This window comes from Echiichthys vipera, assembly GCF_963691815.1.
Source record: "Echiichthys vipera genome assembly, chromosome: 19".
Classification (NCBI taxonomy): domain Eukaryota; kingdom Metazoa; phylum Chordata; class Actinopteri; order Perciformes; family Trachinidae; genus Echiichthys; species Echiichthys vipera.
In genome coordinates this window covers 17,233,576-17,249,508 of record NC_139844.1, presented here as the reverse complement: position 1 = coordinate 17,249,508, position 15,933 = coordinate 17,233,576, and the positions used below count along the sequence as shown (strand labels likewise).

Sequence of the window (15,933 nt, the reverse complement as noted above, 5' to 3'; positions counted from 1 at the left end):
TGATGGTCAGTGGGAACATGCAAAACGCTTGTCTACAACTTCCAGAACCCAATATTTTAATAATAAAAAAATGTACTTTATTTTGCATTATAATGCAAAGACACCTTGTTGTATTAATTGGCGCTTTAAAATGCCTTTGGTGGTTTTCTTTGATTGAAAAACTTGGACGCAAGTCTGAGGCACTTAAAGGACACAGAGATTCACGCTTTTACTTTACCACGGCCAACGCACTTAGGACACCGACTGATTTCAATTTCTAAATTCCAGGCTCTTGCCTCACAGCGTGGGTGAGAGGTACTTGTATGATAATCACAGTTTTCATTCCCAGTTCATACTGTATGATAGTGTACTAAAAGCAATACAGTGCAATCTGTCAATCGTCATCTTTTGTCCTATACAGTAAGGGTAGTTTTGTTGCCTTGACCTACCCGTCACCTTGTGCTGCCCTCCTCTTTATCCTGCTTCTTCCTCTGGTTGGGTTGTATTCTTACATGTCTCCTGAATGGGTGATTATTAGGCTATTTCAGGATTGTCAGGTAAAAGCGCTTGATCGCATCTTTACATGATAATTCATCAATAAAAGCAGCTGCAGCTCATTAGAGGATTCCTGCCAATTATGGCTCTTAATCTCTCAAAGGTCAGTTCCTAATCTCTGAGAGCCCCATCCTGTCGAGAGCCGGAGTGAAGTGTTAAAACCAATTTGGGTAATGGGAACGATTTTCAGCGGTTCATGTTATTCAAGGCTTGAATCTGTGTGGAAACTACATTCGGGAAAACCTGACTCACTTGTTTCAACGTCATGACTACAGCTTGGGTGGAGAAGATATCCACACACACACACACACACACACACACACATAGCTTTTATAAAAGGAAAGGATGTGCTGTTGAAAAGAAAATCAATTTCCTGTGTTAAATACCATGACAAAACTTAACAAAACGTAACAAAATGTGACAAAACGTGACAAAACGTAATAAACGTAACATGTTTTGTGCATTTCTTTTCGTACGATATCCTGCAAAACTGTTGATAAGAATACGTTGATAAAGTAGACTAGTGTAAATTAAACCTGCTGCATTCCTCTGATCTTCATGTGTTTTAAAGAGCCCTCATAAATCCTTGGTAATGTTCTTAATGTTGGTGTCGACGTGCATCTGTGTAAATTCGACATACCAGGCGTAACATCACACTATAAATTGTAGCTACAGGTAAAGTCTGCATTGACGCAGTGTGCATAGAGGGCTCAACGCGTCTGTTGCTGCATTCCAGACACGTCACAAGTGAAAAATTTACGACCTACTAGAAAAAAATACAATGGAAAAGCACTCAGAGTATGATTTATATTTGTCGACTCTGGGCAAATCCATCTTCACCCAATTAATAAAGACTCTGACGTCCAACAACAATAGTGGCACTCGTGTAAGAGCACAATGTGAATGCATCAACTAAAAGGCAATGTAAATTATATTTGTCTATACATTAAAATATTATTTATAGAATATTTGGATGTGTTTTTAAGTATAATAATAATAATAAATTAGTGCCGTAAAATACATTGTATAATAGCGTCTGTTACCTTGCAGGAAGAATGAACACATTTAAAGACACTGCTAAATGACAGTGAGAATCGACATAAATAGAATAGGGTATTTTGAGAGAAATCGGATCTCATCTCTTGCAACAGGCATGTTGTTTGCTCTTCTCCTTTGGTCAACTTCCATGTTATTCCTTGGGGTTCGACCTTGTGTATGATTCCTCTGAAAAAAAAAATATAAACCTGTAGCAAAAGGAAAGTTAATTGTGTATTGAACAGGTATTTAACACGTAAAAGGAAATTGATTTTCTTTTCAACAGCACATCCTTTCCTTTTATAAAAGCTATGTGTGTGTGTGTGTATCTTCTCGACCCAAGCTGTAGTCATGATGTTGAAACAAGTGAGTCAGGTTTTCCCGAATGTAGTTTCCACACAGATTCAAGCCTTGAATAACATGAACCGCTGAAAATCGTTCCCATTACCCAAATTGGTTTTAACACTTCTCTCCGGCTCTCGACAGGATGGGGCTCTCAGAGATTAGGAACTGACCTTTGAGAGATTTAGAGCCGTTATTGGCAGTAATCCTCTAATGGTCAGCAGCTGCTTTTATTGATGAATTATCATGTAAAGACGCAATCAAGCGCTTTTACCTGAGAATCCTGAAATAGCCTAATAATCACCCATTCAGGAGACATGTAAGATTACAACCCAACCAGAGGAAGAAGCAGGAAAAAGAGGAGGGCAGCGCTGTGAGTGTGCTTCACCTGTTTTTTGTGCTGCACCATTGATTTAAAAGTGTGTGGGTGGTCTCTATACCTACCATACACACAAATACACACTCCTCCCATTCAGATAGGAACAGGAGACCCTTTACCTCGATCACACTCGGAGGCCTTGAGAGTTTGAGCGCCACACTTTACGCATCTATAAAAAGAGCTTTCCTCCTCCAAAGGAAGCAACAGCAGACCTTCTCCGACTGAGCATTTCATCACAGAGCTGAGAGAAAGCAGAAGAGGACGAGAGGGATCACAGTTGGAAGTCGCCACGCTGGAAGATCTGTGGACGAACGGAGGGAGAAAAACAAAAAGAGAGGAGCAGAAGGCTTTCAGAAAAGGTAAAAAAACACAACAACAAAAAACATCCTGAACTTCTTGTTTTGGCATGGATCAAAATTTAGTCTGATTGTTGTTAGATTCCTGTTTTTTTCTCTCTGTCTCTCTCTCTCTGTCTCTCTCTCTCTCTCTCTCTCTCTCTCTCTCTCTCTCTCTCTCTCTCTCTCTCTCTCTCTCTCTCTCTCTCTCTCTCTCTATCTCTATCTCTCTCTGGAGGAATAAGCACTATCGTATTGAGCAACCACACTTACTGACTGCTTATTATCCAACACGCACAACTGCATTTGTTCTGTAAAATTATGATTTAAGTGGATGCATATGTATTTAGTTACACCTCAGCTTTTTGAAGAATATGCACAGTTACCTCAGGTGACATTAAAAGTGCTTTCCATTAATAAAAAAAACCTACACAAACACCAATCTTATCTTACCCTTTGAAAAAAGCTTGATATATTATTGAAACACATAAGGTTAAATCTATTTTGATCGCAGCTCTCAGGCTTCGTTTATCAGTAGTGTGTCTGTGGAGAGTAGAGCTCAGCTGAGTGAGTCATACTGTAGGAGGAGCATGGAGAGTCTCTGCCAGAGTTAGACAGTGGCCCACCAAGGAGTCACACCGCAGAATAGTCGAGAAAGGGAGGGATAAAAAAACGAAATGTAATTTCACATTAAAGGAAAGAAAACTCATTGCATCGAGATTAAAAAATGTGAGTAGTATAACCAAGTATCAATTGAAAGAGTTTCTAAATGTTAAAGTTGTTTTTTTTTTCCTGTTATCTTTGCTTCTACAAAATACAGATTTTATTTCATAATAAATGGTTTAGCATTGGAGGTGAGAGAATAGAAAGAGAAGAAGTGATAATAAACATACGCAGCAAAGAGGAGGAGAGGCGTTTGCCCGGTGGAGATGTGTAATGAGGAAAGTCCTTCAGTGAAGATGTAGAGAATGAGAATTGGCCCATTTGAACGCAGCCTCCTACACAGTTGTGCAGCTATCACTGCCACAAAAGAAAACGTATGCTTATCTCAAAGCAACTTTAATAGTCATTCCGCCTCACTGATCTTTCAATTAGCTGCGTAAATAAAGCTTATTCAATGAATGACTAACTGACTGCGGTCAATTTTGTTGTGAAACCTTGAGCAGCTATAAAGGGACAAATGTTTTTTTGCAAAACGTAGCACAGTTTAGGGACTGTACGGAAATTACTGCAGTGGGGAACTTATGTTTGATTTTGGGCTATTCCCTTGACCTCAACATCCTCCATCATGATATCTCAACTAGCCCCAATTATTTCAGGTTTAATATATGGAACAATTATACAAAGTCCAAACGGCACATTAGGAGTGAATTATCAATTGCCAAAATGATGTGAAATATAAATGGTGCGTCCCGATTGTCAAACATTACAGCTGCTCCCTATTTTCAAGCCAATAGCTACTAAATGAACAGCGATCTCCACTGGCTCTGAGATCCACTTCATCCATTATTAGAAGAAGGTTGGGTTTGAATATGCATTTGCACGTTATAATTCTTCATATTTCAGACCGGATTGAACTCTCTGAGGAGCTACTTTATCAAACAAGCAGCCATGATTTCTTCATAAACTCAGTAGATCTGCTTTTCCCGTCCATACCATGACTAAATGCGATTTCATGCTGCTGAAGACGCAATTAGTGTTCTACAAAACAACTCAGTATTCATTACCCACAAGCAAAACAAACCCACAGAAAATGTCTTATGGAGATGTATGTTTGATGAATGATTGCAGTCAGCCCGAACCGCAGAGACAATAAATACATTATAATATTGCTTTACAATAAACGCCACCGCCATGTTTCAGCATTATATGACATTGATGTGAAGCAGCAGCTGTGAACAAGTAATCAAGGGGAGGACACAAATGCAGCCCAGGCAGAAAAGAAGACTCTGTTCAGAAAACACAAAACCTTACAGGCATGGGTAGCAAGTCCAAACAGAAGTAAGAGAAAATCCACAGGTGAACAGGTGTGGGGCAGGAAAAGGGTTTTAGGGTTACAGATCATGTCAGGGAATGAGTGGAGATAGGTTGGTTTTACGCAGCAGGGCTGATGAGGGAAGGTGCAAACAGGTGAGCATGTGGAAGTGTCCATTAAATGGGACAGTTGGGAGAGTCCGGGGGCATCTGGTGGATGGATGGAGAACAGAAAGGGGGCTGGAGACATGGAATGTAACTGACACTGAGTGAAATAAAAAATCAACTGAGACATTGACACAGCAGCAGTAGAAAATTCTCAGTTTGTAGTAAGTTAATAGAACTCTGATACGGATGAGAGTGAACCGTAATCTCCGAGGCTGATAACACAGATAAAAATGAAGCCAGATTACAAGCATGCCTTGTTCCTACTGCAATTTTACCCAGTTTAGGAGCAATAATGTATTTTATTCTATTCTATTCTACTGTGCGTGTGAAACCAACACATTTCACACATGTACTGCAACCCTGAAATTATCTACACATCATTCGGCAGATGTTTATTTGAGAATGCAAATGTCCACATTAGTTGGACATTTTTGTTAAATGCTCTGTACTCTGCCAGCTCTAAAGTAAAAAAAGTGTGCAATCTGAGTGAGCCCATTTGTGAACAGAGCCACTCATTGTCTGGAGAATACACAGACAAGTGGACGGCAGTAGCTCAGTCCATAGGTGACTTGGCAGGCAACTGGAGGGTCGCTAGTTCGAGCCCCTGTGTGGACCATGAATGGAGCGTGAACCTGTGCCTGGAGAGGTGCCAGTTCATCTCCTGGGCACTGCTGAGTTGCTGTTGAGCAAGACACTGAACCCCCAACTGCTTGGGACGCTGGTCACTGGCAGCCCCCTCGCTCTGACATCTCTCCATTAATTTGCATGTATACAGGTCCTGTCTGTGCATGTGTGTGTATTTTGGGCCTGTGTGTGTGTAACATGAAAAATAATAGAGTGAAAATTGAATTTCCCCATTGTGGGACTAATAAAGGAATTCTTCTTCTTCTTCTTCTTCTACACATCGAGGGCTCACAAAGAACTGAATAAAAACATCCTTGAGTGCAGAAGAAGGGTAATTTGCAAGAAGACTGCAACAAGAATGTCTAACAGGAGAGATGATTCACTCAGGAACGACTGTCGTTACGGGGCTGACGCCGATATGCTCAGACATATTCAAAGAATGTCAGGAGATTTGTTTTTGACCAAACCAGCTTTGGAAGCACACTGCTATCAGTGTCATGTTCTGCCTGCTGGGTGATCTACCAAGGTGCCCCCTCCTCACTTAAACTAGTAAAATGACTTCCAATAAATGAGACTACATTTGACAGATAATCTCTTGTTGTGTGCTATAATTATGAAAGGGTAACTCCAGATTATATCTAGACCAGATTCTCCTAAAGTTGTCCCGAGTTCATCTGAGAAAACAGCTGTAGAGAGGTACAGTAATGGCTGAATGTAAGTACATCGATTGGCTACTGGAGAAAAACTGCTGTATTCAAAATTTAGTTCAATCTCATAAAAATGGTAACCATTGTAACTTGTTATGATGCATTTAACTTACCATAGTTTTGTATGTTGGCCATTGGACAACTGGCCCGGTTCTTTGGGAGAGAGCTTTTATCAGTAAGATCCACGTCTACTGTCTTTCAAAACTAACATTATGATTTGACCACATACAGATTGATTGTGAAGTGTAAAATTAAGTTAAAATACAGAGACAGGATTGTAAAATGCACCTTTATGGTCTATGGTGCCCAAAAAAACCCAACATTTTGTGAGCGTAATTATCTTAATGTAACCATAAAATTTAGAAACTGATATAACACATCTGAGACTTCACCAACCTGTCAATGTTCAAATCTCTAATCAACACTCCCCTTTTCAGAATTGCTTTTAATGTGTGAATTTAATGCCTGGCTACAGTATATTCATTTATATTTATAGTGTTTTTTTATATTTCATATTATGTAAAGTGTATTTTGAAAAGAGCTGTATAAATAAAATGTATTATTATTAGTAGTAGTAGTAATCATTATTGTTCATGAATTACTCTTTTTTCACAACAGTGCAACAGTAACAGTAAAGATCTAATAAAATATACACCTGGAGCAAGGAAACTTTAACAACCATGACCTATTCTCCCATAACAATAAAACCCAATGAATCCTGTTTTCTTCTTTTTTTACCAGCAATAACAATCCTAATAAAGTCCCCTTGGGTTAAAACCCCATCATCTTAATCAAGCCCCTTTCTGGCTACTAAATCACATTTTCCAGGGATTTCATTATCAACCACTGTTAAATAAGATGCATGTGCAACAGACGAAAAAAGGGCCATCTGTTACAATCCATGTTATGTTTGAACAGAGGTGTTGATGAATGTCATACTTACACTAACACACGGAGCTATAACTCAACTAATAACCTCATAAATAGTGTTGAAACATGCCTAGTTATGTAAGGTACAAAGTGGGTCTTTATGATGGAAGGGTAGTTATCAAGAGTCACCTTTTTTCACTAAAGCCATAATTTTCTATGTGGAATTTCCTGTTATTAAAGGCTCTTTTATGTTTTAAAGAGAGTTCCCCTGCTGCGGCTTTGCTCTCTTTTAAACCCGAAGCCTCACATGTTTTTCTGTCGTCCACACCAGGCTGAAGATGGCGTGTCTATGTTGGTTGTTGTTGGTTGTGATGGCATACGTGTGCATCCCCGGGTTTGGGTCGAAGTGCTGGGACAGCTCAATCTGCAGCGACCTGAGCAACAAAGGCAAGATGCTGGTATGTCAAATTATCATTGCGTTCTTTCTATTTCCTCTCTGTTACTGCCATCACTCTGCAAGACAGCTTTGAAGGATTTCAAGGTAAAATAAAGTGCTTTGAATAGGACGGAGCGAACAAACTTAAGTTGGTTCATGACTTTCGAAACAGCAGTTGACAAAATAATCTTTCCCCAAGGTCCATTTGTATTGGAGCTTTCAATGTCATCAGGTAAAAACAGAAACGTCAACAGACCGAACTCTGCTCCTAACTGGACCTTGAGGTCGACTGTTTTGTGACGTACAAAATGTTTTCATTTATTAAAGTGTTGAGGCAAGTCAAGACGTCACAGACTTCGCTCCACATCTGTTCCTCATTCAGTAGTAAAAACAATAAAGGCAGCTATTTCATGGTTGGATTATATCTGAGAACAAACCCATGTTATGGGTCTGCACGTTTAATTATGTTTCACTGAGTACATTCTGATCTTAAACCATTTCTAGGGATTTACAAACAAGTACACTCGTAAAAATATCCTGATGATTTACTTTCAAATAGAATTGATAACTGTTTCCATTAGATTATTCAAACTTTGTATAACCTATCTATTTACTTTCAATATAAAAATTACATATGCAGGTTAATTCAACTTAATTTTAAAACACAGGACTTTAAGCCAGGGGAGCGGGGTTCAATTCCCATCCATACTAAACCAAGCCTTTTTTCTAATCCTATCTAATCTGTCTTTTTCATGCCTAACCCTAATCTACACCTTGTTGGCTAACATTACTGTTTTTGTGCGTTTTGGCGTTTTTTTATGGTTGTTTTCCAGTCCGTTACGGCTTTTTTTCTAATCCCAACCAAGTGTTTTTCATGCCTAACCCGAACTGTCACCTCTTGTTGGCTAAAAGCGGTCACGTTCATAGACTGTATAAAATTATGGACGTGGCCTCTCCATAGAGGTCCGTTCTCTCAACTTCAAGATCCAATCGTCCTCGCCTATGGGAGTCGCCATTTTGTCAGACTTTGACTCCACCTCATGTCCTCTTACCAAAAAAGGGCATGTATGTGATGTTGAGGGGCGGGAGAGGCCGCGCCCCTAATTATTCATAAACTTTAACCTCCAATAAAATAAAAACTAGCCTGGTGGCCATGACAACATTGAGGCCCCCCTCAGTGTTGTCATGGAGATATGACCTAAACATACAGACTACATATGACCTATTTAACATGGGGGTCAATAAGAAATTGCTTTATTATGAAACCTGCCCCAAGTGGACACTCGACGAACTGCAATTTTTGGCACTTCTTTATTGGATCCACCAGTAAGTGTCTGTGGTGGGGGCTTGGTCATGTTACGTTATTTTTGGTGCGCTGTTGCACTTCCGGTTAGCATCTTTTGATTTCCGGTCCGGTCCTGTGGTCTGCGTGTTTTTTGTTTTCTGTGCATGACTTTTCGTAGAATTTGGTACGGACATGTTCCTGAGAACAGGGTAATTTTTTTGTTGAGTGAATATACCTCGGAAGATGGACTGTGTACCGAACAACTGCAAATTAAATTCAAAATTAGAAATATTCATGTAAAGAGACAACCTTTTTATTTATGGCTGATATCACAAATTGAATTTGACTACCCTTACATCAATTGTTACAGTGTATCCGTTAAAACTGAAACAAGGCGTTTATTTGTTTTTCAAGGAAAAAATGCCAAATATTCTCTCATTCCAGCTTCTCAAATATGATTTGCTACTTTTGCTGCTTTAAACAGAACTGTTTGAGAGAGAGGCAAAGCAGTATATTGTTTAGCTTCTGTGTCCATTTACTGTAGATAATACACTGATTATGAATAAGTACCTCATATAACCCTATTCAAAAGATCTAATTCACTGTTCACACATATAACTACAAAAAGTAATGCTTTAATTTGTGTGTAATTTATTTAAAAATCATGTCTGGAGGCAGGTCAGGGTGGTGGCTGGGTCCCAAAATAAAGAAGCAGTGTTTGTGTCCTGGAAGAACTGAACTATTTTTAGGTTTTCTTCTAATCCAAAGCAATAAAAAGAATGTAGGCTAACAGTATGTAAGATATCACACAAACCCTGTTTCATACATAGAATGCATAAAAAAAAAAAAGAACAGTGCATATCCTTCGGGGTCCTTTCACTCAACTTGATCGAGTCGTCCTCGCTTGCGGGAGTCACCATCTTGTCTAACTTGTTCTGCCTCATTTCCTCTTACCAAAAAAGGGCACGTATGTGACGTTGGGGGGGGGATACGTCCATCTGGCTGGCGTTTACCTCCGAGGAGAAGTGAGGGCCAGAGGCTAGCTGTCACTCAAGAGGAAAAACTAAACTTCAACCTCCAATAAAATAAAAACTAACCTGGTACAAAAAAAATTCCCTCCCCCCTCAGTGTTGTCATGGAGATATGACCTAAACATACAGACTAGAATGTTTTTTGTAGCAGGCCATAAATAGGTTTAATGATGCTGTGAAAACGGCCTGTTTAACATGGAGGGTCAATGAGAAATTGCTCTATTGTGCAAACTACTCCTAGTGGACACTCAGAGAACTGCAGTTTTTGGCACTTCTGTATTGGATCAACCAGGAAGTCGCTGCGGTGGGGGCTTGGCTTTTATAAGATATCATACAAATTGCTGTGAAGAACTTTTCGTAAGATACCACACAAACTCGTTAATGCTTGTAATTGATTAGGGGGTATATCCTACAGTAACTCAGTACTGGTACAATGAAATGTAGTCAGCTGCTCAGTGTCTCATCATCATCAACTCTCCACATGACTCACAGATAACAGTGTAAAATGTTGCCGTTTCTGTGGTTCCTTCCTCACAGGACTGTATTCACCTCTGCAGGTCTGTGGTCCAGACTGAATTCCCACAGCTCGGTGCATTGGCTCTGAAGGTTCAAGATGATGATGATGATGATGATGAGCTCTTACTCAGCATCATCCTGACCACCCTGATGTCTGAAAACAAGATACCAGAGTCGGATCTGAAAGCCCACAGCGACGAGCGACGCTCCTATTCAATGGAACATTTTCGCTGGGGCAAACCCTCTGGCCGTAAACGCCGGCCCGTGAAGGTTTTTGCCAATTCTCTGGAGGGAGGAGGCTTTCCTGAGGGCAGTTTCCTCCCTCAGACTCGCAGGCAGCTGAGCAGTTACGCGGATGAAACGAAGGGGGAGCTGAAGCGAAGAAGTCAAAACCAAGGATTGCCAAAGGCGAGGGTGAGCTCTAAGTCAGATGTCCCGGTGATTCCGCAGGAGAGAAAAGATGGGACCTATCGGATGAGCCACTTCAGATGGGGGAGCCCACCTGCGTCTAAACGTAATGGTAAAGGCAACTTTATGAAAGAGTGGGATAAGAAATCTCAAGGGCAGCTGGTCAAGCTCTTCAGGAACATTATAGTCAAGGATGTGCAGAGGATAGTGGGCTGAATGGAAGAGAGGGCGAGGGCGAGGGCGAGGGCGAGGGCGAGGGCGAGGGCGAGGGCGAGGCAAGGGCGGAGCCGGGTAGTTGAAAGAATCCAATGCATGTTAGTACCCACAGGTCTTCATTTTTAAATGACATAAACTTGTCACTATCATTAGAATGTTGCTGAATGCATTTTCTGAACCAAAGGTTTGTCTCAATAAAGGAACTAAATATATGATACGGGGGGATTATGTTGAATAAAATCTATAATGCACCCACTGACTGCCTTGACCTTCTTGGTCTGAATTGACAGCTTTCTAAAGGAGTGTTTTCTTTCTTGTGGGAAATTACGGATCTTTATGTTTTGAAAAATAGAGAATACCATTCAAGGGTAGGTGCGAGTGAAATTACTGTATTTAAAAAATATATATATATCGAGTTTATTTAGAGTGGTATCTTTTTGTAAATTACCATAATATTAAAGATCATTCTGTTTGCGGCAAACAATACTGGTAATTGACTGATTCTTTTTTTTTTAGTAAGCTCAGACTTACCACATGAAGCAAGGTATTCTATACTGTAAGGTGATGTTGTGCTAACAAATGACAGAAAAGACATCAGATCTAAAACATGTATTAGAATTTTACTGGTGACAGATGGGGAAGGCTTATGACGTATGGCTTATATGCAGGAGGTATTTATACTAGATAAGCCGAGTGGTATTTGCCAATTAGGAATTAAGGATGGCATTGTGCTTCAAAGTGAAAAGCAAAAAAGATCATGAGAAAAACACACAAGGAAGTATTACATATAGTTGTAAATGAAATCTGAAAAGAAAGCATAAAACAGGTATTAAAATAAAAAGGGAATAACAGAAGAAATATGACTATTATTAATAAAAGGATGACATACAAACAACACTGATTCTAAACCATTACCAACACACTTCAAACCTAACTAAAGATTGCGAAAAAATATGTAATATGTATAAATAAGTGTTTTTTAATCTACTTTGAAAAGAAGACACCTCAGTGCCTGCGGGTGAGAGCATTACGACTGTAGGTACAGTGAGAAGACCTTTATTTGATGATCCAAGGCGTCTGTCTGTCTGTCTGTGTGTATTCAGTGAGAAATGTCAATGACATAGGAAGGAGCTAAACCGTCCATGGATTGGCAATAAGATACTTTAATTTATATTTTAAATCAATCTCTGTTCATCTCTATGTGCCCTGCGATAGACTGGGGTCCTGTCCAGGGTGTATCCCGCCTCACGCCCTATGTCAGCTGGGATCGGCTTCAGTCACCCCCCGTGTCCCCGACAGGGACAAGTGGTTGAAGATGAATGAATGAATGAATTTCAATATTTCAATCAATTCTTTAGTTATTCTCTGGCGGCAGCATTCTGAATACGCTGGAGTTTATTCAACAAGAAAAGTGCATTACACTAATCCAGCCAACTGGAACCAGCTTTTCAGGATCTGACAGCAGGCGGAGGCATCTTACATTAGATATATTTCATGATATAACATGATAAAAGGCACTCTTGGACGTATGAGACGTGCGATTGTGGAAGTAAAGATTAGCTTCCTCAATCACACCTATAGGTTCGGGCACGCTCATATGGATAAGGGAGTTTAAGAGTGAATCTGGTGTTTACGTGAATATAAAACAGAACACAAATCTGGCCAGGGAAGATCTTGGTACAGTTGAGGAAACTGCATTATCCCATTAAGACAATCTGCCTTTTCATTACAGGCACTCAGTGTTATCCAGTTGATCTGTGTTTGCAGGCAAAGATTATTTTCATTTGCTGCATGACATACCACAGCTTCCTGTATCTTGGGGAGATCCCGTTAAAAAAAACAAAAAAACAATACTCTCTTCATCAGCCTTTCCCCCATCATTAATAAGAAAATAAATCAGAAACAGGTAAGACATTTTCTGTCTACAGACAAATTTATTGTACAACACAGCAACATCACTAGCATGCAAAGTCAGGTATGACACTCATAAGGCATTTTCTCCATGTAAAAGCTGCCTTTGTCACTAGGTAATTCCGTCTTTAAAGTGCAAAGTTCACAGAATGAATAGATTTGACCTACAACACTACGTTGTAAACAGATCTTGTAACCAGACATGTAATGACAAAAGTAAGAGTGGATTACCGTCAGTTAATACTACAGTTTACTATGCAATGACAACAAGCACACTGGTAGATTTACAGGTCTTCACTGTGAAGTTGCAAGATACTGAAAAGACAATTTTACAAGGTGTCACTGGAAGGTTTTTAGACAGCTGCGCACTGCTCTAAGATAGTTTGTTCTTCAATAACGCGGTGGAAAGAGTCACTGGACAAAGACTGTAAACGGTGTTTGAAGAGTTGGGTAATGAATGATCATATAGACAGACGCATGAACAAATACTCACTCACACACACACGCACACACACCTGCACAGACTAAAAAGGGTAAACGTGGACAGATCTGATACACTGGCATGTGTGGACATGAATAAACATAGAGATGACACTACAATGGAAAATATAGATATAATAAAACAAACCAGCAACTGGACTGTACCACATAACAATCAGGGACAAACCAGACAATGTCGTTTACATTAAACAAAATAGCTGCAACGCGTTTCGCACCCGATGCAGTTAGTTCACAGAAGCGCAGGAGCAGGAGGGTCGGTCTCTTACAACATCACAAAGTGACCACCACAGCACCACCACAACAACAACAGAGGGTACATCATTTAAAACGCATACGGAACTGCTACCAACAGTTGGGCGGTGTTTAGCCAGGCTGGTGGCAAATTATTGCCATTATACTTTGTTTTTATACCTGCGCGTTTGTGCACACACGCACACAAAATGGCTTTTTAGACGTATTTAAATCTCGCTGAATGAGACAGGTGCACTGCTTGGAGGCTTTAGCAGAAATATGGCATAAAAACAGAGTGCAAACTTATTCCAGCAGGACAGAGAATGTAATGGCAACAATACAGGTTATGAATCCGGTCTCAAAAACCTGCGGCTAACAAGGAAGTTAATTCAGATTATTTGATTATTTTTTTAGCAGACTTCCCTATGGTGATATAATGGCCTTGAGATGCTGTTTCCCTTTTCTACTGTGGGCGGTTCAGACCCTTGTCGATACACTGTTCTAATTTGTTGCTGGTTATTTATTCGAGATTTTATGGGAAGTATGTGAATACTATCTAAGTAGCGTTCTCCCTCATCTATGGACACAATCAGTGCAGTGGCAGTCTAAAATTAGAATCCATATACAGTATATACACACACACAAAAACATCCCTACTCTGTACATCAGCTTAAAGATTTATATATTTCTCTGTATATACACATTTATATGGAAAGGAGAAAAATAAAGGATCCTTAATTATCTTTTAGTGTTTGATCTGGTAAACGTCACAGTAAAACACTTGAGAAGGTTAGTGTGGTCATGACGGTGGTGCGGTGTGTTTTTTTGTATGTTTTAACTTGAGTCACCTGTAAGGCACACTCACTTTGGAAGGATAGCACACAGATCAACAGTTATCTTTCATTTAAAACACAGCTAGAAACAAAATCCTTTTAAAAACGAGGAAATAAAAATGCCGGTCATCAAAGAAAAAGCACTTTTGGCTAACACTATAAAGGCAAAACTAAAAAAAACAACAACTGTAAAGCATTGAACACTGAAGAGAGATGCTGTGGAGCGGAGTAACATGGGAGATGTGAAGGATTAGCTTCATTATTTGTATATATCTATCCATATTTCATCCAAACATACACAAAAATACACGGTCAGGTAAATTAAAATGCATCTTATTCACATTCGCTCTTCCTGGCCATAACATTGACAAACAAGGAAACAAAGTATAAAATGTATATATTTTGTGATCAAGGGTCATATGGCACCCTATAAGGGACAAACAGGTTAAAAGAATTGCAGTGCTATTAAAAACGTCCAGTTACAGCGCATGCAACGAGTCAATTTATTCTAAAGCCAATGAAATAACTTCCAGTCTGCCACTTCACTTTCCCTCACAGTTCTTGGCTATTTCTAATTTGAAAATCCAACCAGTGGAGTTCCTACGGACATCTAAGGAGAACTGAGGGAAATAAGTGAAATAAAAGTTTGATTTACTGCTGCACTTTTTGAGATTAGCGCCCACTTGTTTCGGCTGCGATCACAGGGCGAAAGAATTTAAGAAGTTAATCAAAAAGTAGCTTGTTCTTGAGTTGGCATCAAACAACTGCAGCTTTCTCCTCATCCCCCTGTGGCTGTTTGACTCCGTGATCAAGAGGCCTTTTACAGTGAGGAGCGGTTGGCCCTCCCAAATCCCTTCCCTGTCTCCAAATGTTAAATAGTTTCTGTCGCTTTGCTTTCTGGTCTAGTACACACAGAGATCAGGAAACTTCATCTCGTAAATGGGTACAGATCGACTCTGGCTTTGGCCGTAACCTGACGAAATGGTTCCGGATGGGCTCGGCGGGGGTCTGAATGGGATGAGAAAACAGTCAGCATCATCATGAGACAATCATCTTCGTCATCATCATTCACAAAGTATTACTGCCATCAATGTCACTATCACTATTCCTTTGTAAATATCCAAGAATGCGGCCTCTTACCTGATTGTAATCTCAAAGATCTGATTAAGTTTGCTCTGCAGTAGTGTGGCCTAGACAGGACAAAAAAAAGAATCAGATAAGACAATAGTACAAATCTGAAACAAGAAAATGTATATTTGAAAAAAACAATATAGATTTTTTGTTGTACCCTGGCACCGCAATGAGCAGCTATCTCCTCAAAGGGGGCCTTCTGAAACTTCTCCACCACCAGTCTCCTCCGCTCCCTCTCCTGCTCCTCCATACCCACGCTGTCCACTAGAGGGTGACACAAACAACATTTACACCTCAATGATGCACTATGCTGCAGTATATTCTATGGTGAAAGCTACAATGTGACATTAGTGTTTAGTTTTTCTTTGATTTGAGCTACTAGGAGGACCATAAATACAAAATCAACATTTTCTTTTACACAGGGTGATGCTGTATTGACATGCTGAAGTATGTAATTTTAGGAATA

The 15,933-nt window shown here is 39.8% G+C and overlaps 2 protein-coding genes across 4 annotated transcripts in view; one reads left to right on the top strand and one right to left on the bottom strand.

Moving 5' to 3' along the window:
• Positions 1–2,453: 2,453 nt before the first annotated feature.
• Positions 2,454–10,860, top strand: LOC310961879 (pro-opiomelanocortin-like; the record flags this gene model as incomplete). The annotated part of the gene is made up of 3 exons (XM_083934162.1): positions 2,454–2,649; positions 7,300–7,426; positions 10,258–10,860. The coding sequence occupies exons 2-3, from the start codon at positions 7,307–7,309 to the stop codon at positions 10,858–10,860; spliced, it is 723 nt and encodes a 240-aa protein (XP_083790288.1). The 5' UTR covers positions 2,454–2,649; positions 7,300–7,306.
• A 1,969-nt stretch (positions 10,861–12,829) lies between these two features.
• Positions 12,830–15,933, bottom strand: part of efr3bb (EFR3 homolog Bb) — a 33,584-nt gene continuing 30,480 nt past the window's right edge. For all 3 annotated transcript variants that reach the window (XM_083933466.1, XM_083933467.1, XM_083933465.1), the window contains 3 exons: positions 15,625–15,731; positions 15,477–15,526; positions 12,830–15,344 (listed from right to left, as the gene is read on the bottom strand). In XM_083933466.1, coding sequence (XP_083789592.1) covers positions 15,239–15,344; positions 15,477–15,526; positions 15,625–15,731 — 263 coding nt within the window. In that variant the 3' untranslated portion in view covers positions 12,830–15,238. The remainder of the gene's footprint in view (positions 15,345–15,476; positions 15,527–15,624; positions 15,732–15,933) is intronic.